Source organism: Psammomys obesus, unplaced genomic scaffold (assembly GCF_907164565.1).
Source record: "Psammomys obesus unplaced genomic scaffold, mPsaObe1.curated_primary_1811, whole genome shotgun sequence".
Taxonomy (NCBI): domain Eukaryota; kingdom Metazoa; phylum Chordata; class Mammalia; order Rodentia; family Muridae; genus Psammomys; species Psammomys obesus.
This window is the reverse complement of record NW_026596149.1, coordinates 16920045-16946680: the sequence shown is the minus strand read 5'-3', so window position 1 is coordinate 16946680 and position 26636 is coordinate 16920045. Positions and strand designations below refer to the sequence as shown.

Genomic DNA, 26636 nt, shown 5'->3' with positions numbered 1-26636 from the left:
GTGTGTGTGAGAGAGAGAGAGAGAGAGAGAGAGAGAGAAAGAGAGTGTGTATATGTGTGTATTAATTTGTTATCCTTATTTATTAGTTCCTCTATAGTGTTTGCTATACATAATGTGATTGTGGTATTTGGTGCATCCTAATTTTCCTAATTGTCTCCTTCATTAGAAATAGTATGTGTTATAAAATATCATGTAAAACCTTTGTCCAGAATTCAAACTGCACATGGTGTTGCTATCTGACCTCTTATATTTACCTGCTATACTGGCACATCTTTTCCAGTATTTCATTTTCAAACTTTCAGAATTACTTGAGCACTTTCTCGTAAATAAGATTTTAGTTGACTGTGAACTAATGAACAAATGATGTGTTCATTTGTGCTGAGGTCCATCTGATCTTCTACAGTTTTTTTTTTTAATTTTCCACAGTTTTATTAGCTTGAAATAATTTTTCTTTTCTCTCTGTCTCTGTTTCTCTCTCTCTCTCTCATTTGTTTGTTTTGTTTTTGTTTTCAAGACAAGGTTTCTCTGTGTAGTCTTGGCTGTCCTGGAACTCACTGTGTAGACAAGGCTGACCTGGAATGCAGAGATCTATCTGCCTCTGCCTCCCCAGTGCTAAGATTAAAGGTGTGTGTCACCACCTCCCAGCTATAGCTTGAATGAAATATTTTTATTAATTTATTCATTTTATATTAGTCCCCTCCCTCATCTCTTCCCGGTCCCACCTTCACATCCTCTTCCCCCATCCCCATCTCCTTGTCCTCAGAAAGTCCTCCCTTACCAACTGACCCCAGACTATCTGGACCCCAGACTTCAGGACTGTCCGCATCCTCTTTTACTGTGCACTTGCAAGGCCGCCTAGCCGGGAGGGGGGGCGTGATGGAAGAGCAGGTAACAGAGTTCATGTCAGAGACAGCCCCTGCTCCCCTTACTAGGTAACCTACATGGAGACTGAGCTGTCTTTCGACTACATCTGAGCAGGGGCCCTGGGTCCTCTCCATGCATGATGCTTGGTTGGTGCATGCTTGAAATAATTTTTTCACGTAACTAAAGATGTGAAAAACATGTTTACACAAAGCCCAGGTTTCTCTGACCTTTCTTTTGTCTCTAGCTTCATTTTTTTTTTTAAAGTGGGCATGCTTTATAGATTTTTACATTTTTCTCTGAAGACCTATCTCACCGTGTTTTGTTGTTTTATTTGTTTGTTTGTTTGTTTCGAGTGTGTAGCACTGGATGTCCTGCACTCGCTTTGCAGACCAGGCTAGTCAGTGTGTTTTTCAATGCTATTCTGCAACATCTCGCCTGCAGAGATTTATTTCCAGCTTCTAGTTTATAAAGGAGTGATTGGGAATAAATAATTAGAGCCTCGTAGGGCATTCTCATCGATTCTACTCAAAAAAAAAAAAAAAAAAAATGCCACAAGGAATTTCGAAACCTTGCACCAATGGCGCCATCTCTTGGTGAAGTAAGAGGCGGGCAGAGGGAAGGTGCAATGCAGTCCTCCCGTCAGCAGGGTGCAGTGCGAGTCGGGCAGTGCTGCTTAGCTTCCGCGATCACACGCAGGCGCAGACGTGTACTCCCGGCAGCCTCCGCGCTCTCACCCCGCGCGGCGGATCACCCTGCGGGCTCGGCGGAGGGTAGTCGCCGCGGCGGGCTCGGGCTGTCGGCGGGCTTCCGCGCAGGGCGGCCGGGCTCCGCGCTGCCGCCGCCGTGGCCCATGGGCAGAATCGTCTCGGAAGTCCGGGTGAGTGGCGCCGTGGCGGTCCCGGGCAGGCGGGCTGATCCGGAACGGGGACTCGGGTGAGCGCGCCTCCACGGATGCGCTGAACGCGAGGCCGCGGCTCTAGGCCGCGCCGTGAGGGGCGCGGGGATGCGGGCGCGGCACCCCGAGCTGCCAAGGGGGTGCTCAACCCTTCACGGCGGGCCCCTTCTGCTTGCCATGCTTGACCGGGCCACCGAGATCTTCCCTCCACCTGTCTTGATTGCCTTGACAGTAGAGAACGTACCTTTCTCCTGTTCATGGTCCATGTCCAGACCAAGTTGTTGGCTCGCTGGACTCCGGTAACCCAGAGTGCGTCAGGCCTCAGGGATGGAGCGACAAAAAAAAACCCCAAACTTGTTTCCTTCCAGGATTCCAGAAGTAAGGGTTGAGGGCGTTGTCTCACCTGGACAGGTAGAGGCAGTTGTAACCCCCAGTATGTTCAGCTCCGTGTGAAGGGGAGTTTTAGCGTTCGTGTCCAGCCCCTAGTTCTTGAGCTCCTTTTGCTTGGACTAGGTGTGTTATAAATGCGTGTTGCAAGTTCAGTGAGGTATTTCTTCAGAGGTTAGATCTTTAAGAAGCAGGTTTGGACATCCAGGCCCAGATTGATCTGAAGAGCCAGCATACAACCTGAAAAAACCTGGAAGAGCAGCTGTCGTTTATTAAGTTTAGAGGAACTTCATCAGAGGCGCAGAAGTGGGAATGCTGCAGTGATGATTATGTGGGAAGGCAACAGCAGTGAAGCACCGTAGGGCATTCTGTTGTTTAAGGCCTTGTGACAAGGGATGAGGAGAGATTTAGAGGGGTAATCAAATCTTGACCATCCGTTGGTAAGTCAAGAAGGGAGGACCATTGACCTATAAATTCTTCTTGGTAAGGGCACATGAGGAAGGGATGCATGATTTCCTAGATAATTCTGCTGTGCTCAGAGTAATCTCCCTGCAGCTTTTTTAAATCATTCAATACAGTGCGCACGTACTGGGATTAGCCGTAAGCCTTTCTAGATAAACGAATGTTAGTAAATATGAGTAACCTAGCCCAGGGTGATGGCATATGCCTGGAACTTCTGTACTTGGGAGGTGCAGGCAGGAACATTCAGGATTCAAGAACAAGCCACATGTAGAAATCAGAGGACAGCCTGTAGGAGTCAGAGTTCTCCTTCTACCATATGGACCCTCATTGACCCTGGTTTGTTATTACATAGTTTTCCCTGAGCATAAATTTTTCACACAGCCTTCCAGCAGAGAAAGTTTACAGTGTAGTAATTCTACAAGTGTTTCAGAACAGTAGGGAAACCTGCTCTGCTGGATACTTACATTTCAAATTATTTAGTTTGTTTTTGATAGGCTCAGGCCTGTGGTATTTTGATAATATCGATGGGAAATTTAAGCTGTCAGATAAGGCATAGCTACAGATAGAGGGAAATAAATGATTCTCTTAAAAAAAATTATCATTATATTCGAATATAAGATGTGATTGTATGTCAATCTAACAAAGGGATAGGCTTGTTATAGTTACTCTTGGTTGTCAACTTGGCTACAGCTAGAATTAACCAAAACCCAAATGGCTGGCCATACCTGTGAGAGATTGTTTTTGTTTTTCTGTGAGACAGGTTTCTTTTTGTAACAGCCCTGGCTGCCCTTGAACTCACTCTGTAGACCAGGCTGGCCTTCCACTTACAGAGGTGCACTTGCCTTTGGAGTACTGGAAATAAGGGTGTGCTCCACCAGTCAGCTCAGGGATTTTTTTTTTTTTTTCCAATCATTTTGGAAAGACCTCCTTCTATTTGGATCTTAGAGTTGGGAATATACTTTTTTAATCTGGGCCACACTTTCTGCTGACAGCCTTTATAAAAGACATGGAAGAAGGAAGTTTGCTCTTTGCTTGCTTGTTCTTGCTCTCGTTAGCAAGTCCTTCCCTTCACTGACCATAGAGCCTACTTCTTGGGGATTCCAGAGTATACTGAGGATCAACGGAGACACCCAGCCTCATGGACTGAACAACTGCTGGATTCTTGGACCTCCTGTTTGTAGGTAGCCATTGTTAGATGAGCTGGACCACAGCCTCTAAGCCATTCAAATAAATCCCCACATATATATGAAATTTTGTAAGTTCTATTCATCTAGAGTCTCGAGAACCCTGACTAATAAAATTAGGTGATCTGACCAAAGGGTAACATTGCCATAAAAAATAAACTAAGGGCTGGGGGAGGGAGGTTAGGTTAGGTTAGTGGATTGCTGACAGGTAAACATTAGGCCTTAAGTTGATCCTGACACCCATGTAAAACTTTCTACACAGAGGTGCATACCTATAACCCCAGCTCTAGGGAGGTCAAGAAAGGAGGGCCTCTGGGGCATACTGGCTAGCTTGTCTTGCCAAGTCAGTGAGTTCTGTATTTGATAAAAGACCCTGTCTCAAAAAAAAATAAGGTGGATGGAGAGTGTCCATGGCTTCTGCATGCATATACATATACATACAATCCAGTTCTATGAACAGAAAGGTCAGTGAAAAGCAGAAAATTAAAATAACATTTTTACTAATAACATGTCTACTGAGGTGTAAAAGTGATTTCATGATCTGTTATAAAAAACTACCAAATGCTGGAGCGATGACATGAGTTTCTGATACTTAAAAAAAGTGTTGGTTTTTTTTTTTTTTAACATTTTAAAGAGAAAAAAAGAGCTAGTCGGATCACATGGAATTGTCAACTGACCATCTTCAATTTAGAAATGAAATAAAATCACAGAAGTGTCGTGCATTAATTCAGCAGTAAAGATTGAATTAGCCTTGAGTGGTGGTACGTACCTTTTATCGAAGCACTTAGGAGGCAGAGGAGCTGAGTTTGAGGCCAGCTTGGTCTATGAATCAAGTTCTTGGTCAGCTAGAGCCACACAGACCCTGTCTCAAGAGAAAAGTGGTGTATTAAATAGGAATTTTCAGGTGGAAGGGCTCTGTTGGAAGCTGAGATTCTCTCAGTGTTTGATTTTATTTTTAAACCTAAAGGTTATGAAAACACATCTGTCAGAGTTAATACTTTTTCGTAAGGCAGTACACCACTGTTTGCTAATATTAGCTGCCTCTTTAACTTTTTATTCTTAGATTTATACATGGTACAGGCTGACTTGGAACTCTTGTTTCTCAGCCTCCTGGTGAGCTTATCCTGTGGTAAACAAACATAACACAGTTACACCATTTTAGGTATTTATAAGTGTACATTTATATGGCAGTATGCTGGTTAGTTGTGTTGTTTTTTTTTTGTCACCTCAACACAGCTAGAGTCATCTGGGAAGAGGGAAACTTAGCTGAAAATTGTCTCCCATCAATTGGCCTGTAGGCAAGTCTGTACATTTTCTTGATGTGGGTGGGCCCAGGCTGTTGTGGATGGTTCCTCCCTTTGCAGGTGGTCCTGCATTATATACGAAGCAAGCAGAGCCAGCCAGTAAGTAGTACGCCATGGTCTCTGCTTCAGTTTCTGCCTCTAGATTTCTGTCCTGCTTGACTTCCTGCCTTGACTTTCCCTTAGTGATGGACTATGATGGGACATGTAAGCCCAGTAAATCCTCCCAGATTGTTCTAGGTCATGGTGATTGTTACAACAATAGAAAGCAGACCAAAGGCAAGTGATAAATATACTCAAAATTGCTCAACTTTTTGCCTTTTTTAAGGAAAAAAATGTTGAGATAGGATTTCATGTAGCCCAAGCTGGCCTAGAACTCACTGTTTAGTCAAGGGTGACTGTGAATTTCTGATCCTCCTGCTGCATACAATCAGACCCAGGGCTACGAGTGTGCTCTGCACTCTACTACCTGAGCTCTATTCAAAGCCCCACAGGTCAGTGTTGATAAACAGGAGAATTTAACAGACAGTTCATTCATTACTCTTCCCTCAGTAGTCATGTTTTGTAAAACTACAGAATCATTCTTAACATCTTTTTTTTCCTGTGAAGTTATGTAATTAGGCTCTCATGTCCTAGGCCAGTCTCAGACTCCTTGTGTAGCTTGATGGCCTCATGCTCTACATTGTCTAGTGTCCACTTCCCAAGCTGAGATAACAAGCACATGCCCCACAGCGGGTGGGTTTACGTGGTTTCTTATCAAAGAACAGCTGCCTGTGCTGATCCAGCCTACCAACTGCTGCTGTCAAAAGACTTCCACTTTCTGCCACTGAGATGAACAGTAAACTGGATCTTATAGTTAATAATGCCCCAAATGGAGAGCTTCCATCTTACCTCATTATCTGTTCTAGAACTGAAGGATTTTACTCGTGAATCACTTCACCACAGTCTTGTAGATTGAGAAGTTAATTCTAGGCTGGGCATAGTGACATATGCCAGGGCTTAGGAGAATAGGAAAGAGAATCACAAATTCAAAGCCAACCTCATTATTGTGATGAGTTCAGGGCTGGCCTGAGCTACATGAGAACCAGTCTTAAAAGAAAAATGAATTCTAGAGAACTGTTTTTAAAATGGTGCGTGGGTGTAGTTTTGCATATTAGAAAGAACCTTGCATTTGTGACAGCAGGGGTCCCTGGAGCCGATTTAACAGAGACGATCAAAACTTGCTTGTGTTTCACATTATTTCATCTCTGCTTTTGCTTGTCTTTCAGCTTTAATTTAAAAAGAAGATGTCCCTATATGATGATCTGGGAGTGGAGACCAGTGACTCAAAAACTGAAGGCTGGTCTAAAAACTTCAAACTTCTGCAGTCCCAGCTTCAGGTGAAGAAGGCAGCTCTTACTCAAGCAAAGGTAAGAATAGGCCCAGAACAGGAATGGGAAAGCCCACAAGGAACTAAGTGAGTTCCTTGAGAATAGTTTCGTTTAAGCTTGTTCCTTTGCCTCCTTGATGGGTACACATAAACTAGTGAGCGGGAAGAAGGATGGAGAGTTGAGATTACTGTACTGCTTCTGGCTGTAGTGAACAACTGGACCATTTCATGGCATAGGAATGAAAAAAAAAAGCACTATTCTCAACTCCTAGTTGAGTTAGGAGGCTGGCTGTAGACTTCAGCATGTTGGAGACTGACTGACAACTGTTTTCAGATGCTGCTTTTGTAGCTGTAGTCATGATATTCTGGTAGTTCTGCTCTAGGCTGGCCCCAGCGATATACATTCCTAAGTAATATCCTGCTTGTTTATATAGGAAGCTTGGAAGCAGCTTTGCAGAATAATCAGAGCCACAGTATGGATGACAATAATTGTGAATATGTCTGCATGTAGAAATTTCTCTCGTCTGTGTTGTATACCCATACATGGGCACTGTCTTTGAAATATGGCAACTTTTTCTTTGTTTTTGTTTTTGAGGTGGTACTCAATACGTAGTCTAGAGCTGGCTGTGTAGACCAGGCTGGCCTCAAATTCACAGAGATCCACCTGCCTCTGCCTCTCAAGTTCTGGGATTAAAGGCGTGTGCCACCACAACATTTAAAGTATGGAAGGTGTAATAAGAATGAAAGTACTTTGCTTGCTGTTTGATGTTCCTTAGGTTTTAGAGCTTGTGTCCTCAGTGGAGGCTTTAGCCCTCAGATGGAACTAGTATTGTTTTTAGGGAACAAAAAAATCTTGTTCTTGTATGAAGCACAGATAGAGACAATGTATGCTGTATCTGTACTGTGCTCCTTAAAGAAGAAAATTATAAAGGTTGACCGTGGTGGCACAACCCTTGTAATCTCAGCACTTGAGAGGCTGAGGCAGGAGTATTGCTCATAATTTGAGGCCAGTTTGGAATACAGCATGAGATCTTCTCTTTAAAGGGGGTGGGAAGGGGATTAGAAAATCTACTTTGGAAATAGACACTGAAAAGTTGCTAATACAAGGATTTCATTGGTGGCTGGAGAGATGTTCATCAGTTAAGAGCATTTATTGCATTTGTAGAGGACCTTAGTTCAGACTCCAGCACCCACATTAAACATTTTACAACTACCTCTAACTCCAGCTCCAGGGAGTCTGATACGTGTTCTGACCTCTGTAGGCATGCGTGTGGTACATAGACATACATATAAGCAAAACACTAAAACATTAAACTCATGTATGTATACACACACATATATCTGTTTCTAAGCTGAGGTATACATATAGCTCAGTGGTAGAGTACTTGCCTAGCTTATGTGAGTCTCAGGTTCAATCCCTAGAATCCCCCTCCTCCAAAATAGTCTTAACAGATAAAAACACCTACATGTACTTTTAATCCCAGCACTTTTGAGCTGGAGGCACAAGGCATGCTCAGAAATTTGAGACAAGCCTGTGCTACACTGTAAGACCCTGCCTTCAAAAAATAAGCCAACTTTGTAGATTATGTATAACTGAGTTTTTAAAACCCATGTCTAATTTGTAATTTTCTATATCTGGCCAGTTCATAAATCTCTTCATAAGCTAAAGGTTCAGACATATAGTTTTGAAACCAGCTTATATATTAGCTTGGAAGAGGAGGGGGTTTGGTATGAATGGGAGAAGGGAGAATGTAATGCTGGATGAATATGATGGAATACATTATATACATGTTTGAAATGTCATAAAATCTGGTATTATATGTAACTTATAAACACTAGTACATTCTTAGTGGCTTGTTTGTTTGTTGTTTTTTAGACAGGATCTCATTATGTAGACCAGCCTGTCCTCTTAACTCATAGAGATCTTCCTTTCTCTGCCTCCCAAGTGCTCGGATTAAAGGTGTGTGCCACCATGCTAGCCACTACTATATTTTAAACCAGCTTATACAAAGTAGAATTGAGAAAGTCTTTTTAATAATAAGTACATTAAAAACTATAATATAATTCCTGGGACATGTTAGGTTTTTTTCTTTTTTAATAACTGTGTGTGTGTGTGTGTGTGTGTGTGTGTGTGTGTGTGTGTGTGTGTGTGTGAAAAATAAAGTTAGTTTTAAAAAAGTTGCTTAGGAGCAAGGAAATAGTATTTTCTTAAGAAATTTAGGCTCTTGGTGGCTCTCTACCTCAGTCTTTATGCTTCTTTTCTTTTCTTTTTTTTGCTTATTTTCTTTTTTCTTTTCTTTCTCTCTCCACACACACACACACACACACACACACACACACACACACGTTTTTTGCCAGTCATGGCTGTCCTAGAACGCAGGGATCCATCTATTTTTGCCTTCAAAGTGCTGGGATCAAAGGTGCACACCACCACTCCCAGCTATCCAGATATTTAATGTAGCTGTTAGCAAATATCTTGAAATTGCATATAGATTTGAGTCAGTCAAAATAGAACATTACTTTAGAAAAACCATCTGTGCTAACCTGACATGAATTTCAAAGATTCTCTATGTGGTTGATTTCTTAGGAAGACATGAAGATGCACTGTATTGTTTCTCTTGTGCTCTTTGGTGAATTTCTCAGAGTACTAACCAAACTTGTAAAAATATTTGGTAGAAAATTTTACCTGTATCTGAAAGATGAAGTGTAAAAAGAACTTTTATTTGCCTGATGTAATTGTTGTATAGAAGGCTTACTGCCTCCATCTGCTAACCTAGGCCTAATCCTGGAAGCGTCTAGCCTCTGTACAATTTAATCTAGACCTAGAATGTTTTCCATCTCTGAGCTCCTAGCTGACTGGTTCAACTCAGCTGTTCTGGCTCAAACTCAAACCCAGCTGACTTGTTCAATCTGGCTTTTCTCTTAGCCTCTATATTGCTCTGCTTGGTCCCAAACTAATTCCAGCAATCTGCTCTAATTTTGTGGCTTCTTCTCATTCTCTGGCTCATTCTGTTTTCCCCTGTATCTAGTTTGTTTTCTCAATCAACCTCTCTTCATAAAACTGTACAGGTGAAACTGCCTCCTCTCTCTGCATTGCCCTTTAAGTAGCTTCCCTTTCCTCTCTCTTCTTGTGAGAGTTGGGGGCGTATCTTATTCTAGCAACTCTTTCTCTGTTTGGTCACGTTTTGTACCACTCAATTAGACATCACAATTTGATGATGATCACCCATCATCAAACATGGGTTCTTTCTTCTGCAAACTAACTTTACCATCATTGTTTGGGATTAAAGGCGTGTACTAAGCCTGTACCTAAGCTTTTCTACCTGATACTTGCTCTATAGACCAGGCTGGCCTTAAACTCAGATCTGCTTGCTTCTGTCTCCTGGATTAAAGGCTATTCCAGCTGGATCACATAGACCTAGAATGTCTTTGGATATGATCTCTTTCCAGAGCAGCCATGTTTTGAATTAAAATTTCTCTGCAATGAAGCTATGGCTTCATATTAAATTTAAAAACGAGCAAGTAAATGATTATCATAATCCCCATTGTAGAAACCTTAGGGTTTATGTTGTGGTTTTGTATTTGATACCTGAATATATGTTGTTTGCTTGTAGCACTGTCCAGAGAGCTCAGATTAAAAGAATGAAAGTTTATACCACTTTTTTTATAGTAAAACTGAGAAGTTAAACATTCATGATTACTATCATTCCATGTGATTGATCAGCCATGGCATCTTAGCAATCTGAGAACTTGATGTAGTTCAGCAGCTCATGGTGAGAACATTCTTGCCTTCAAGCTTTACCCTCAATCTGACCAGGTTTTAGAAATGGTAGAATGTAGAAGTATAAGTTAATGAGACTTGGGTAGAATAAGCATTAGTAAGAGCGGTGTCCCAGGGGAAAAACAAAGAAGACGGTGATAATGTCAAGGAAGAGGGACTGCTAAAAGTCTGAGACACAGATGACAAGTATATTTTGGAAACTGGCAGGGTCTTTGCTTAAAAACAAAAAAACAAAGACCAGCTATTTAAAATGCACTTTGAAGCTGGTGGCACACACCTGTAATACCAGCACTTGGGGAGGCAGAGGCAGGTAGATCTCTATGAGTTTGAGGATCAGCCTGGTCTACAAAGCAAGTCCAGGACAGCCAAGGCTACACAGAGAGACCCTGTCTCAAAAAACAAAGAAAAAGAAAATGCACTTTGAGGATGGTGAGATGGCTGCGTGAGTCAGCCTGATGGCATGAGTTTGATCTCTAGATCCCCTATGGTGGAAAGAGATCCCAGTCCCTCCGGTTCAGGCACTGTGGTACTTGCATGCCAATACACCTGTGTGTACACACCAAAGTACACAAAACAATAAGTAATTTTTAATTGGTTGGGGTAAGGTCATACTAAAAGAAGTAGGGTAGGGTTTCCTCTGGAGGCAGAAGTGGATCTTTGTGATTTTTAAGGGTAGCCATAAAGTGGTAGCATTTACTATAAACTTTATAGAAAAGTGGAGGAAATCTGTGCTTTTAAAAAGACCTAAAAAAGGGAGGGGATGAAGATATAGTTTAGTTGATAGAGTGTTTGCCTGGTTTTAAGAAGTCTGTGTTAAATCCCCTGTGTATAACTAGGTGTGGTGATAAACCAACACTCAGCAATGTGGAGGCAGTAGGATCAGGAGTCCCAAGTTAATCATCAGCTATGTAGGGAGCTGGAGACAGCCTGGGTTACATGAGACCCTACATCGGAAAACACTTAGCACTGATTGTGTGCTATTGTTTTAAGACTATGATTTTATCACAGCCAAGGGCTTGTTACAGAGACCAGAAAAAAGTGTCTTTGTGGCAAGTAGCATAAATTTTAATTTGGAACTTTGTATATTTTTCTTGTTTCTGATGTCAGAGCCAACGGACAAAACAAAGTACAGTCCTCGCCCCAGTCATCGACCTGAAGCGAGGAGGCTCCTCAGATGACCGGCAGATTGTAGACACACCACCTCATGTAGCAGCTGGGCTGAAGGTAAGCCTACACCTGCCTATGGCTTTGAAGCATTTTCCACTTTTCTTTATTTACTCGAATGTTCGTGTGTGTGTGTGTGTGTGTGTGTGTGTGTGTGTGTGTGTGTTTGTACATATGTGTATGTGCACCCATGGAGGCCAGAAGGGCACATTAGATCTTTTGGGGCTGGAGTTAGCCATTTTTGAATTACCTGATAGGGTGCTGAGAACAAAACTCTGGTTGAATGTACTCTTAACTACTGACCATCCCCAGCCCTGCACAAGGCCAGTAAAAAGCTAGTATTATTTCAACTCGAGTTTTACTTCATCACCATCAAAACCTTTATTACCTAAAATAGTTTATTATGGAAACATCAGGAATGAAAGATGGGTAAAAAGAACAGCAGATATATTTTTAGTCATACCCTCCAAACATTAAAAATGACATAATTTTAGAATATCTTTCTTGTATGTGTTCTCTGCCTTCTGCTCTAGTTTGTGTTTAGTGAGTGTTCATCCATCTTTGTCAAAAAATGTGATCATTTAAAAATATTTTTATGTGTATGAGTGTTTTTGCTTGCATGTGTCAGTGCACTTCATGTGTGCCTGTTGCCTGTGAGGATGCGTCCCCTAGGACTGGAGTTGGAAACAGTTGTGAGCCACCATGTGGGTGATGGGAATCAAATTTGGTCCTCTGAAAGAACAGTCAGTGCAGCTAAGTACAAGGGCATATCTTTAGCCCCTGTATGGTCATTTTTAATGGTTTCAGTGTGTTGCCTTGTATGGATTACCTGTAATTTAATTCTTCTAATGTAAACTATATGGTTGTTTCTAATTAGCTAGTAGCAGCTTATTTTAGAGAAAGGTGTAAAACGTAAAAAGTTGGGCAGAGTGCTGCCTGTTATTAATAGGACAGGGCTTCAGGGAAGCAGGAGTCTTAGAAGTTGTTCAAGTTATCCTTGGACATAAGTCTCGTTTGTGGCTCAGAAATGCAGAGGGAACAAGGGAAGTCTGGAAAATGATACTTCATTGTCACATGTTTTTTTCTACAGATGTTATTCAAATGATGACTGTGGTAGTTTAAACTTCCACTGAAGAGATGCTGTGTTCATGGATTTAGTCTTTAAGTTCATCAGTGCTTTTCTGTAAATAAGCTTTTGCTCAATTGCGTGGTTGTCCTACCACCTGGTGAGGTTCAGCCTTCTAAGCAGTTGTTCATGCACCTAGGAAATAGATCTGGAAAGCCTCTCTTAGCTCATCCTTTCACCTTGATTCTGTGATAACCCTGTAAGATATGAAGATACGACTCACTTGGATGTTCTTACTTCGTCAGGACCCAGTGCCCAGTGGGTTTTCTGCTGGGGAAGTTCTGATTCCCTTAGCTGATGAATACGATCCTATGTTTCCTAATGATTATGAGAAAGTAGTGAAGCGTCAGAGAGAAGAGCGACAGAGGCAGCGGGAGCTGGAAAGACAGAAGGAAATAGAAGAAAGAGAAAAGTAAGCTTCATCTTGATTTGGGAATACATGTCTTACAGTTATGGTTTCAATCAACAGGAGTTTACTTATTTCTAAGAATTTATATTTATTCCAACCCACTGTGATGGCACACTTAAGAAAATTTATTTATAGACTCTGAAAATGTTAAGTATGGACTTTGCACAAGTTAGAAAAATAACTTAGAAACCCAATTTGTAGCAAGTGTGGTACATGCCTGTAATCCTACATACATAGCCCTGTCTGAAAACTAAAACACAACAGAGACCCATGCTGAAATGTTTGTCAGGGTGGTGACTGCTAGAATAACAACTATATACAGTATTTACTTTTACTGTTTTGTTGTTGTTGTTTGTTTTGATTTTTGTTTTTAAGACAGGATTTTTCTGTGTAGCTCTGGCTTTGCTGGAACTCTAGACCAGGTTGGCCTTGAACTCACTGAAATCTGTCCGCCTCTGCCTCCAGAGTGCTGGAATCAAAGGTGTGTACCACTGAGCGTGGCTTCTTTTCCTATTTTTAAGCCAGGTGAAATTTGCATTTTTCCATTTACTTCTTAAAACTATAGGTAATAGAATTTATTTCTTAATTTTTTATTTTGATTTATTCTTCTCTCATATATTACATCCTGACTGCAGTTTTTTCCCCTCCTACCCTCCCAGTCCCTGAAATCATATGCCTTAAAATCAAAAGTTAGATGTCACAATTTTTTTTCTATGGATTACACCCATGTATCTGTTAAACTTGTTCACTTTTTCTTTTGAGTTTTTCTGTTGTATTTGTCCCCAGCATGTGTTTGTGTATACAAATTAACTTTATACTCAAAAGAACATTTTTCTTTCTTTTTGTTTTGTTTTGCTAAGAGGAAGTCACACTGACATTTAAGCTTCATGTTCTATATTAATTTATCTGTGATGAGCATTCACTGCCTTGTCATTACAGGAGGCGTAAAGACAGGCATGAAGCCAGTGGGTTTTCAAGACGACCAGACCCAGATTCTGATGAAGATGAAGATTATGAGCGAGAGCGGAGAAAAAGAAGTAAGGCATAATCAGAGCTAAAGTATGCTTTAGACTTAGCACTTTCCCAGACTTTTCCTTTCATCGAGATGTAGTTTGTTCACATTGGGTTAGGTAATGGGGGCAGTTCTCTAGGTTCCGCCAGTCCACATTCATAGCAGCTTTGGTTAATGTTGTTTACTTACATACTCCGCTCTGAACTCTCTAAACACTTTGAGACATCTGTTGTACATTTTGAAAATAGCATTAGTTCTACTTGTGTGCTTTTCCTTATTTGCCTTGTGAGGTCATCTTTTTCCTCCTCTCAAACCTGGTGCATTTCCAGTCAGCACAGGGTGGAGAGGAAGACACCATATCTAAAGCACATTTGTCACTGACTCGACTGGATTTGAAAGTCCATCATGCTTCTTTGCATGGTCACCTGCTTCCTGAGAGAGCAGGGAGATGAAAACCTGTACTGGGTCTTTGGACCACTCCTTCTGTCTACAGTTTTGTGAGAAGAGGCTTATTTGTGTTTAAAATAAATTCTTAGCAGCAGTTATAAGCATTTGCTAATGGCACTTGAAAGAACAGAATACAGAGTAATCTTTTGACTTCATGGTGGTATGCTTGCTGGACTTTTATTTGGCTGGCTTAGTTGGCAGATCCTCTTCTTGTCAGGTGCTGCTTTAGCGTCTCAGTCCTTCACAACTCTGAGCAGGTTCTGTGAGTTGAGTCTTGGGGGGCTCAGTACATTCTGGATATTGTAAGCCCACTTTTGGTCTTAACCTTTCATTTTTATTTGCCTGAAGCCCTCATTGTAATTTGCTGTCCTGAATACAAGACCTAAAGATGATGTGTCATGATACTTGATAACTTCTGTATATGTAATTTTGTTTTATGACAGGACTGATCTTCCTAGATATATGCTGAAGCCTGTTGTAGAGTATAATTTAAATTTTTAAAATACCTGCTAAGTGGAAAATAACAAGTTTATGATTTAAAAATTTTAGTATTTAGATGGATGTGTGAGTTAAATATAGTAGTATTGGGTTTTGTGGGTTTGAGTTTGGTGGTGGAATTGGTAGTGGTGGTGTTTGAGACAGTCTTACTATAGATTCCTGAAACTGTGACCCAGTTATACCTTAAACCCAGACCCACCCTCCTGCCTCAGCCCCCAGAGTGCTAAGATTCTAAATGCTCACTAACAGAGTTCAGTTGCTTTTCTTAGAATAATGTTAATGTTTATTGAATGCACCCTGTGTCTGGTAGTGTGTGCACCTGATACTCAGTATCAACCACTGTTTCATTTTTATTAACATGTTTTGTGTGTTGAATACTTGTAAGTCTTATCTTTCCACCCATAAAGTGACTGCTATCTTTTTATAAGGTATAATTTCTGTATATTAAGAAAATTCCCTTTCTTAAATAATAACAGGAACTATGCAGCTTCCAGTGAGGAGGTTTGCATTTAGACTTGGAGATGACAGAGAAATAACAGCATTCTGTCTGTGATGTACACAGTAATTCCACCTTCTCTCAATGGCTTTAAACTTTTCAGTGTTTCCATTGCCTACAGTCTACTAAAATCTGAAAATACGGAATAGTCCAATAGAATATTCTGAGACGAGCCACATTCACAGTTTTTATTGGTATATTGTTAATGATTGTTGTCATTCTTTTACTGTACTGATAAAGTAGACTCTCATCAGTGGGCACAGTGGTGCATGCCTGTAATCACAGCACTTTGTAAGTGGAAACAAGAGCACAGGCTCAAGGCCAGTCTGGACAAACAAAACAGAAAGTGATTTTTAAAAATGTCCAAAAATCTCTTAAGAAATAAAAGGTTTTTATGTGGGCTCATATTTCTTGTTAGTTACGTCACCTAGTCTGTTAATCATAATGCATCTCTCTACTGGCTTTTGTAACCAATTTCAGTTGCTCTTTTGTTATTCTTACTATTTCACTAATGAAGTTACAATATATCTGGGTGGGGGCTTGAGACAGGGTGTCCTTCTGGCGCTGAAAGTCACAGTCTCTCCAACCTTCCAGAGTACTAATGCTAGAGATGTGGCCAGGACACTGTGTATTTTGGGATTCATATAATGAATTTCTCACAGTCTCTATTTGCAGTATCCCAGTTATTTTTTTCTTTTGGTTGGTGTCCACATTGTCCAGTAGACACAAGCAGGAGTGGTGGTGCTGCCTGACAGATTCCTAAGAGCTGGGATTCATGCTCCCAGGAGATGTCAGGAGCATGCTTGATGGAGCAGTGGCTTTGGCATCACAGGAAGCTGGATTTATTCCATTTCTTCAGATTTATTCTGATTGTTTTTTTCATTTGGAAACAGGAAGCTGTAATCACTTTTAAAAGTTTATGAAGCCAGGCTAAGGCCATAAATACACAGGTGCCAAGTTGGTGTGCTAATTCTAAGGGTTTTCGCTTTCTTCTTCTCCCCCACCTCCCCCCATCAAGAGGCGGTTTCTCTGTGTAGCCTTGGCTGTCCTAGACTTGTTTGGCTGGCCTCACCTGTCTCCCTAAGGGCTGGAATTACAGGCATGAGCCATTGCACCCAGCTTTTGCTTTTTTTTCCCTCAAAATGTACTTGGTAACTATATTCTGTGGCCCTTAAATGCCTTCTATAAAAATAATTTTGCTTAGGTATTGTCTATATTTTCTAATGTATGTTTATTCTTTGAGAATTTCATATATAAATACAATGTAATTTGGTCATATTTGCTTCTCCCACATTAACCCCTACTCCCCTACCCTCTTCCAACTTTGGCATGTCTTCCTTTATTTAAAAAAAAAAAAAAAAAAAAACCATCAAGTCCAATATATGCTATCCATACACTCTTGGGTATGAGCCCTTCCAGTGGCGTATGGACGACCTACCAGGGTCATATTCTTAAAACATTCTCTTAGCTGGTCGGTGGGGTGCATGCCTTTAATCCCAGCACTGGGAAGGCAGAGGCAGGTGGATCTCTGTGGGTTTGAGGCCAGCCTGATCTACAGAGTAAGTTCCAGGACAGCCAAGGCTACAAGGTTACAGAGAAACCCTGTTTTCAAAACACTCGCACACAAAAGGAGAGGGACAGAGAGAGAAACACTCAGCTGTTAGTTGTTAATAGCTACTCAGTCAGGGGTTGGAGCTCGTAAGCCCCTACTTTTTACATTTAAGGGTTAAGGGGTAGGTGTGTGTGTTTGTCTTTGTTTTTGGGTTTGCTGTTGTTTTTGTAGAGATACAACAGATTGGCAAGTACTGAACAGCAGTCCTTGTGAGTGTGTTGTCTTTTAATCACAGTGCTTGTGTTTTTACAGGTATGGGAGGAGCTGCCATCGCCCCACCTACTTCTCTTGTAGAGAAAGACAAGGAGTGTATGTACATCTCTTTCTTCTTTTAGGAGATCCTAAGCTTGAATCTCTAGTTTTCTGAGTTTAGAGCAAATAAACCTGGTTCTCCCCCCTGAAATCATAGTGGCCCTTGCTACCTGCCACACATGGGGTGCTTTTCTTTGTCTTGTTTGTTTTGTAGCAAGGTCTTAACTCCATAGTACTGGCTGCCCTGGAACTATGTTGACTTGCCTCTGCCTTCTAAATGCTGAGATTAAAAAACACGTATCACCATGTCCAACCCTACACTTGGGAGTTTATAATACCAGGCCCAGAAGTATAGAGATTTCCTTCTTGGGGGGAGGGCTTTCTGTGTAACCCTGGCTGTCCTGGTACTCACTTTGTAGAGCAAGCTGGCCTTGAACTCAGAGGTCTGCCTGCCTTTGCCTTCTGGAGGCTGGGATTAAGTGCCTAGCCTGAAGTGGAGGTTTTTATACAGGAAGATAAATTGATTTGTGTTATTATTTTTATCAAGATTTCATGTTTGTGTTAGGTTCATTTGAAGTTAATAAAGCAGCAGTAGCTCATGCCCCTTAACTAGCATGAAGGACAAAGGCAGGAAGTACTCAAATTCAAAGCTAGTATGTGCTATATAGTGAGTTTCCAGGCTAGCTTGTACTGTAGGAATACATGCAGGGTAAACATCCATAAGACAGAAATAAAATAAATGAAACAAAATTAAAAGCTATCAATAATCTTTTAAAAATATTTAGTGTTCTAATTTTATATGTATGTTTTGCCTGCCTCAAAAATCTGAACTAGCTAACAGATTTTGTAACTCAGGGGTTTAGAGCCTGTTGTATTTTGTGACCTTTCACAAGAAGGCCTTTCTTGGCTTAAATTTTTGTTACTGAGCAGTGTTTGTCTACTTACATTCTAAAACATGCCCACCCACCTGTGATTCTCCCCTGGAGTCTGGAAGTTGTGGTTGGATTTTGTCCCATGCTTTGTGCTGAGCCATGCCTAAACTTACTAGTAAAAATAATGGCCAGGCCTACAGCGATGGCTCAGCACTTATGAGTACTGGCTGCTATTTCAGAGGATCCAGGTTTAATTCCTAACACTCACACTAGTGGCAAACAGTCATCTGTAGCTCCAGTTCCAGGGCATCTGACACTTTCTTCTGTCCTTCATGGGCGTCAGACATGAATGCACATAGTATACAGGGATACATGCAGGCCAAACACTCATAACATAAAAATAAAAATTGAAAAGTTGTCAGTAATCTTTTAACAATATTATTTATTCTAATTTTAAGTATATGAGTGTTTTGCATTATACCTGGCACCTGTGGTGGTTAGAATAGGGTATTGTGTCCCCTGGAACTGGAGATTTAAAGGTTGTGAGCCACCATGTGATGTTGGGAAACAAACCTGGGCCCTCTGTAAGGCAACCAGTGCTTTTAACCACTGAGCCACCATTCCAGCCCCAATAGTCTTTAATATGCATTACACTATTTATTATGTTTTAAAGGAAGATAATTTAGGAAGATGATTAAATATATATTGTTTAGACAAAACACCTGATAAACAATAAAATCCAATGAAAACCAGTTTCTGAGAGGAGGGCCCATGTATCTGATATCTTTAGAGCTTCCTGTTGATGCTAATGTGTAACTACATATGGTCCTGATCGCAAGAAAAAAATTTTAATGGTCCATGCAGCTAGTTAAGTTAGAGTCTAGAGCAGGTGCTCTGATGTTGTGGGACTCTTGGGAGTTACAGCTCATCTCCTTGCAGCACACAGAAGTCTTAGTCAAGCAAGAGTGTCATTTAATGGTGAGCAGCATTTCGGTAAGATGTAAAAAAGGCACCTGGGGGGATTTGAGCAGTAGAACTGTAAGTGCCCTTCCACTTCTGTTTTTAAAAATCTATACAGATCCTGTAAACCAAAAACATTAGAAGGACAGAAGAGTACCAAAGCCCGGGTATACAAATAATGTAGCCCACTGTTCTGAATGTTAATTATATAATTTTTATTATTTAAGTGTGAAGAGATGGATGGCTCACCAGTTAAGAGTGCTTCCTACTTCCCAGAGGCCATGGGTTAGTAGGTTCCCAGCATCAGCCACCTGCCCATGCGTACACTCTGGTATACACATAAGATAAATGAATGATTCTAAAAACGTAATCTCAACAATTTATACAGCCTTGTGAAGACTGCTGAAATAGGGACAGTGCTTTTTAGGGAAAAACAGAACATAACAAAAAAGTAGGTTCAGTCAGTTCAAAGTTGACAGTTAAAGCTAGTGAGGCCTCTGGTATTTTGTGTAGAGCTGTGGTGATCCTACTTTACTTTTCTCCAACAGTACCCCGAGATTTTCCTTATGAAGAGGATTCAAGACCTCGATCACAGTCTTCCAAAGCTGCTATTCCTCCCCCAGTGTATGAGGAGCCGGATAGACCAAGATCTCCAACGGGCCCCAGCAACTCCTTCCTTGCTAACATGGGGTAATGCTTCAATTGTCCTATCAAGCTAAGAAAAACATCGAGGTGGCTTAAGACTCTGTTTGGGGGTATGGCTCAGTCCTGCACTCCCAGAACTTTGAACATAGAGGCAGAAGGATCTGAATTTCAGGCTAGCCTGGGCTACACAGTGAGACTGAAATACAATGTGAAGTGCTTGCTGTTTTTTCTTTCCATAAGCGGAACTCATTTGAAAGTAAAGCCACTTGAATTTCTAGAGAAATACTTGTATTTGATCACATGTTTCTCTATAAAGGATTAGTGTTCAAATCAGGTTGAATTTTTTTCCTATCCACTGAAGGTTTGTAAAAAGCATCCATCTAGTGCAAGTCATGGATGATTTAGACACATTTCTTTACATAGACGTTTCTGATAATTACATCATTTTTGTTGTTTTTTGTTTTAAAAGCTCTTTGGGGGGTTCTTTTTTTATTTATTTATTTTTATGTGCATTGGTGTTTTGCCTGCATGTATGACTGTGGGTGTCAGATCCTGGAGTTAGAGATAGTTGTGAGCCACCATGTGAGTGCTGGGAATTGAACCTGGGTCCTCTGGAAGAGCAGTCAGTGCTCTTAACCACTGAGCCATCTCTCTAGCAATTACATTGTTTTTTATAGCATGCAAATAGAATGGCTCATAGGAATTAGACATGGTTCAGGTTATCTCCAAAGGGTGAGGGACTGGATTTTCCTGAAGAAATGTGTCATTTTGTCTTAGATTGTGGTCGTACACCTTTGGTGTTAAGAAGCTGCTTATGCTGGGGAGGCAGCTCAGTGGTGGAAGGCTTGTCTGTGGTGCACTAGCCCTGAGCTTTGTACCTAACCACTCCTCTCAAAACAAAAAGCACCTCTTGTCATTCTAACTATAGAGATGAGTATTTATCATAGAATGGAAAAAAAAAACAATTTTAAGATTAACATTTGAGTAAGACAGGTGGGTTTTATTTGTTCTGAGATAGTATCTCCTGAGAGCCCAGCGGGGCCTCAGACTCACCATTCTCCTGCTACCTGCCCCAGTTTTTCTAGAGTGCTGAAGTTAGGATTACAGGTGTGTGCCACTGTATTTTATCTTTGCACTGATGCTATGAAAGGCTGCTCAAGTGGCATTGCCTTAAATGTTTTGTTCCATGCTGTTAAACGGTATGCTGTTTGCAGTAGAAATGCTGCTAGTGAGACAGCTGAGGGCCCTTAGGAAGTACTAATGGAAAAGCTGGAGTAGATAGCTGGCCTCCTGCATAGCAGGACTTCTCAAATACTGAAAATTCTTCAGTCACACTAGTCTAAACTGCTGTTGACCACATGCTGTGGTGGAGACCACAGTTAGGGCATTTCCAGCACCACTGTCTACCCAGACACTGGACAGCACAGTGCTGGAGGGCGAGGAAGTGCTTCTCGTTCTTGTCCTTCCTGCTTACCATAAAAATCATCGCTTTGTTTGATTTTCACTTAAACAAGAATTGGACTTTTAATTTCACTTAAGAAGGATCCAACATGGTTTAGTTCAGTCTTTGTAGTAGTTTGCTTTGCCCTGGAATAGCTTGTTCAAAAGAAAATATGAGAGGAATTACAGAACATGAGAAGGTACAGCTATAGTGGAAGCTGGGCTTTGTAATCCAAAGCCAAGCAGATGGTGTCACTAGGGGCACTCTTGAGATCCTTAGACACCAGGAGAGAATTGATGCCTTCTTGCAGAAAGTAGCAGACTAAGAATCCAATTCCATTTGTGCCCTTAACACCTGAAAAAGGTGTTACAAATGTTTTTTTGTTTTGCAATTACCCTTAAGCTAGCCATTCAATATCAACCTTGTTTTACTTCCCATCTGTTGATTAGGCGCTTCCTGAGGTTTTTTTCATTGAGTTTCTGCTATGCCATGAGAAAAATACAGTCTTTATTATCTGAAACCTCATACTTAGAATTTGACAGGCTGCCATTTCCAGCTGGTCTTAACCCAGGTAGTGGTGCAGATAGGGAGCTAACAGAGGAAGTTGTTGTTTGTTTGTTTGTTTTTGTTTTTTTGTTTTTTTTTTTTCTCTTATACAACAAAGGTGTCATCAAAAAAGCTACCATTCACTGAATGGTGATGCCACATGCCTTTACTCCTAGCACCTGGAAGGCAGAGGCAGGTGGACCTCTATGAGTTTAAGGCCAGCCTGCTCTACATAACGAGTTCCAGGACAGCCAGGGCTGCACAGAGAAATTCTCTCTCGAAAACCAAAACAACAAAAAAAGAAGGAGCTGTCATTCCCCACAGAAATACTCAGGCTATCTTGGGTTGTAGTTACCAACATTTGGGGGGGGGGGGTGAGACAGGGTTTCTCTATATAGCCTTGGCTGTCCTGAAACTCAATCGTAGACTAGGCTGGCATTGAACCCAGAGCTCCACCTCCCTTTGTCTCCCAGGTGTTGGAATTAAAGGTGTGTGCCCCCACCACCCAGTTGTTATCAACTTTTTATATTTCTTCTATCCTGTGCATCCTCAAAGCTTCCATCTAGAAGCATCTGTTAATTACTTGTCTTCATTAGGACTTACGCTGTGACCAGGGCATTGCTCCATAGATCCAGTGTGTTCTGATATCAGTGGCATCAACTGTAAGGATCCTTTCTCTTTCCTCCTAGTGGCACAGTGGCTCATAAAATCATGCAGAAGTATGGCTTCCGGGAAGGACAGGGACTGGGGAAGCATGAGCAAGGGCTGAGTACTGCATTGTCAGTAGAGAAGACCAGCAAGCGGGGCGGCAAAATCATTGTGGGTGACGCAACGGAGAAGGGCGAGTCTCAGGGTAAGTTCACAGAGCATTGTGGATGTTTAGCCCAGAAGGAAGGTGCACCCTCCTTTCTGGAAGCAGTAATTTCTAGTGATGACATGTTTTCCACTTCTGTCTTATGAAACCAGGGAGCCTTGAGACTCATTTTATTTTTCTAGAACCAAGACAGATAAAATATGCTTGTAGGAGCCAAAATTTTTCAACTGCTTTGATTAGGCAAAGAATCTTCATAACTTGGTAAAATATCTAGTGATTATGTCTGCTTTATCCACATCTTGAGTGGGTCTCTCAGGGGTTTTTTTTTTGCCCTTTCAGTATAGATGAGGATTTTGGTTCATTTACTGATCATTTGGTGAGGTCTAGTGCTGCTCTGTAGTGCCTGGTTGCTATTTTATTTTCATTTGATTTTTATAACCTGTTCTGTATGTAGGGAAAATAGGAATGAGGCATATCTTAACCTTTTAAATAGAAAAAAAAAATGGTTTAATTGTAAGTCAGCTTATCTGAATTCCCTTCCCTAAATTACTTTAACAACTCAACTGTCAGCCCTCCCTGTTAATGCACAGTCTCAGCAACAGCCAGCTGCCTGAATTCTGAGTGCTGGTTACAAAAACAATTAGCAGTTTTCCCAGTTTACAGTCGTATTTAAAGTCAACTTAACTAGTGGCTAGACAATTGTCTGGGCCAGCAACTTAAACTGTCATTCCAAGACAAGGATCATCAGTTAATGTTATAAACTGTTTGCTCTGCCAGCCCTTCAGGAAATGAAATGAGCAAAAGATGGTAGGTAATGGTGGAAGCGAGAAACTTTCAAAAAGTACCATAAAATCATGTATCAAAGAAAAACATGTTTTTATTTCAGGGACTGGTTTTACAGATGCCTCTAGGACACAAACGATGACATTGCTATTGTAATTGAATTAGGCATGTGGTGGTGCTCAGGTCTATAACACTTCTGTCTTGCTTTCATTTCCTGTTGCTGACAAAAGCAACTCATGAGAGGAAGGCTTTATTTGGCTCAATTCCAGGTACAGTCCAATACTGAGGGGCAGTCAGGGCAGAAGGAACTTGAAGCAGCTCATCAGGTAACATGTAGTAGGGAGCAGAGAAAGTGAATGAATGCATGATAACTAGTTCTTAGTTAACTTTCCCCAACCTTGTATAGTCTAGGCCTTCAGATTGCAGGGGTCCTCCCATTTCCATTATGTAACTAAGATAATATCTCACAGACAGTCTCAGAGACCTGTCTAGGTGGTTCTAGATTGTGTCTGGATTTAATTGTGACAGTTAAAACTAACCATCGCAGTGTCTGATATGTTTTGATACAGATGCATCCAAGAAGTCGGATTCAAATCCATTAACTGAAATACTTAAGTGCCCTACTAAAGTGGTCCTGCTGAGGGTAAGAAGTAAAACCTGTGCCCTTGATTCTGTGTTACCCCAATCTTTACCTGTCTCTGAGGCTTTCACAAAGACTCACTGATATCCTCAAAGTTAAGAATACTAAAAATAATGGGCTGGAGCAATGGTCCAGTGGTTAAGAGCATGGGATGCTGTTGTAGAGGACCAGGTTTGTTTCACAGCATCCACATGATGGTTCACAACCCTCTATAACTGCAGTTCAGGGGAGCCACCCTCTTCTAGCCCCTGAGGGCACTAGGCACTCATATGGTACACAGTCCTTACATTCAAGCAAAACATTCCTACATACAAAAAAATCAATACTTTTTTTTTTTTTTTTTTAAAGAATAGTGAAAATGATACTTTTGCAATAATTCCTTTGGGTAGATGCTTATAGAAGGGTTTTACGTTACTCTCAGTGAAGTGTTACATTGAGACTGCAGTGACTACTTAGTTGGAAATTTCTGGAACATTCTCTTAGGTGTTGTAATACTATTCAAAGTTTCCCATGTGTTTACAGAAACCACTGTGTCTTGGAATTAGAACACATTCCACGTCTGAGATGTGGCTCAGTATTGGAGCATTTCCTAGTGTGTGCAAGGTTCTAGTACTGGTGGGATTGAGGGGAGAGAACGTTTGTCATTATGAAAGAAAATAATATTCTGAAACCCTTACACATTTGAAATTATGCTCGGTGCTTAATTGTTTCCCTGTATAGAACATGGTGGGTGCAGGAGAGGTCGATGAAGACTTGGAAGTTGAAACCAAGGAAGAATGTGAAAAATATGGCAAAGTTGGAAAGTGTGTGATATTTGAGGTAGGAAGATTTTCTTTTGATATAATTTTTAATTGGCAGATTATAAATCCCCCTCCATAGGTAGCACTGGCATTGATCCAGTAACATTGTCTTACTATAGACACCAATGCATGTTAGTTACACTTCTCATATGTGCTAGGTTGTTGTTACGTAATGGGTTTTGTTTGTTTAAGACAAGGTCTCACTTTGTAAATAGGCTGTCCTTGAGCGAATAGAGATCTGCCAGCACTTGCTTCCCAAATGCCAGGATTAAAGGCATGAATATTCACTTCCAGCTTTGTGTTAGGGGTTTTTGTTGTTGTTGTTGTTTGTTTTTTTCTGGAAGACAGGGTTTCTCTGTAGCCTTGGCTGACCTGGACTTGCTTTGTAGACCCCACTGGCCTTGAACTCAGAGATGTGCCTGCCTCCGTCTCCCCGAGTGCTGGGATTACAGGCGTGCACCACTGCACGCAGTGCTAAGTGTTAGTTTTAAATGTAAAAACAAAAGTAGATTTTATTTGGTAATATAATACAAATGTTTTATTACGTTATTTTGCAAGTATTTAGTGCCTCTTATGGAGCCCATTCTGTATTGAATATTTAAGGTATCAGCAACGTTTGTTTTCAGGGTATGTTCAGTTGAAGAGACAGCACATCAAGAGCCAGGAAGTATAAAATAGAAGGCCTATAGTGTTGGCTGTGAGGTCTTGAGAAAGATGTCAGCATAAACAAATGAAGAAGGCCTTATGACAGTGTCACATGTGAACTGAGCTTTGCATAGGGAGTGGCAGAGGAAGGATATTTAGACTGAGTGAGGACTCCTTACGGAAGAAGTTGGAATTGTGCTTTACATACGTTACATGAAGCTATATTGTGGAAGGTTTGGACAGACTGCTAAACAAAGCTAGTCAAAGTGCAGACCGATGTGAAGACAACTGGAGTAGGAGTATGTAGCCGGTTCTGCTTTCACAGCTGTTCCTGCTGCTGCTGCCCCTTTATCCTGTTGTTAGCTAACTGTATAATCACTTGATTGCATGCTAGTTGCCATGGGCAGCTTCCTCCCAGCAAGACTGCATTGCTTAGCTTTAGTTATATGTTTCCAGCCCCAACATAGTTCCATCAAAAACCATTAGCAATTTATATTTATTTCCTTGATGGTTGGCCACTTTTGTCATATGTATGTGCACACGCAAATATATGTGTATGATTATAATTAGAGTATGTGCACAGACACAAACTTTACTCCTACGTTTCTTGCCATTTTAGATTCCTGGTGCCCCTGATGATGAAGCAGTACGGATATTTTTAGAATTTGAGAGAGTTGAATCAGCAATTAAAGGTATGCTGTACTATTAAAGAATTTAACAAATATTAAAGTTGCTGTTTGGTTGTCTTTCAGGACACCTGTATTAACTGTCTTTTTGTTTGCTTTTTAGCTGTTGTTGATCTGAACGGGCGGTATTTTGGTGGACGGGTGGTTAAAGCATGTTTCTACAATTTGGATAAATTCAGGGTCCTGGATCTGGCAGAACAAGTTTGATTGTAACCTAAAGTCACCTCCATGATCCTTACATGAGCTGCAGACTGAGCAAGGAAATAGAGATCAGCCTCCATGGCTGTTGGACACTGAGACTCTTGGATGGACTTCTGAGATATATGTTGACGGATCCCTTTTTTATTTTGTGTTTTTTTTTTAATATAGTATAAAAACCCTTTAAAAAAATTTGTGTGCTTCTCTGGTTGTTTTCTCACTACTGCCTCTGTTGATTGATTCTGCTGGGATTTCATGCCATGCAATGAATCAGGCACTGAAGAGTAAGTCATCCTTTTCCTCCTTCCTTAATAAAGCCTTCCAGTTATGGAGCTGTAGCTTTATAC

At 41.0% G+C, this 26636-nt stretch overlaps 1 protein-coding gene across 1 annotated transcript; it reads left to right on the top strand.

The window, feature by feature from the left end:
* The first annotated feature begins 1591 nt into the window (after positions 1 to 1591).
* Positions 1592 to 26636, top strand: Rbm17 (RNA binding motif protein 17). Its single transcript, XM_055593863.1, has 12 exons — positions 1592 to 1741; positions 6362 to 6502; positions 11351 to 11467; positions 12779 to 12945; positions 13882 to 13979; positions 17260 to 17316; positions 19640 to 19781; positions 22413 to 22576; positions 23890 to 23963; positions 24681 to 24779; positions 26025 to 26097; positions 26195 to 26636. Exons 2-12 carry the CDS (start codon positions 6380 to 6382, stop codon positions 26296 to 26298), a joined length of 1218 nt encoding a protein of 405 aa, XP_055449838.1. The 5' UTR covers positions 1592 to 1741; positions 6362 to 6379; the 3' UTR covers positions 26299 to 26636.

Bases quoted from the DNA above. Each gene is read 5' to 3' on its own strand.
- Rbm17 (XM_055593863.1), top strand. From the start codon at position 6,380: ATGTCCCTATATGATGATCTGGGAGTGGAGACCAGTGACTCAAAAACT. The intron at 22,577-23,889 runs GTAAGTTCACAG...GTTTTGATACAG, and splicing joins GGAGAAGGGCGAGTCTCAGG to ATGCATCCAAGAAGTCGGAT. The intron at 24,780-26,024 runs GTAGGAAGATTT...TTGCCATTTTAG, and splicing joins GAAAGTGTGTGATATTTGAG to ATTCCTGGTGCCCCTGATGA.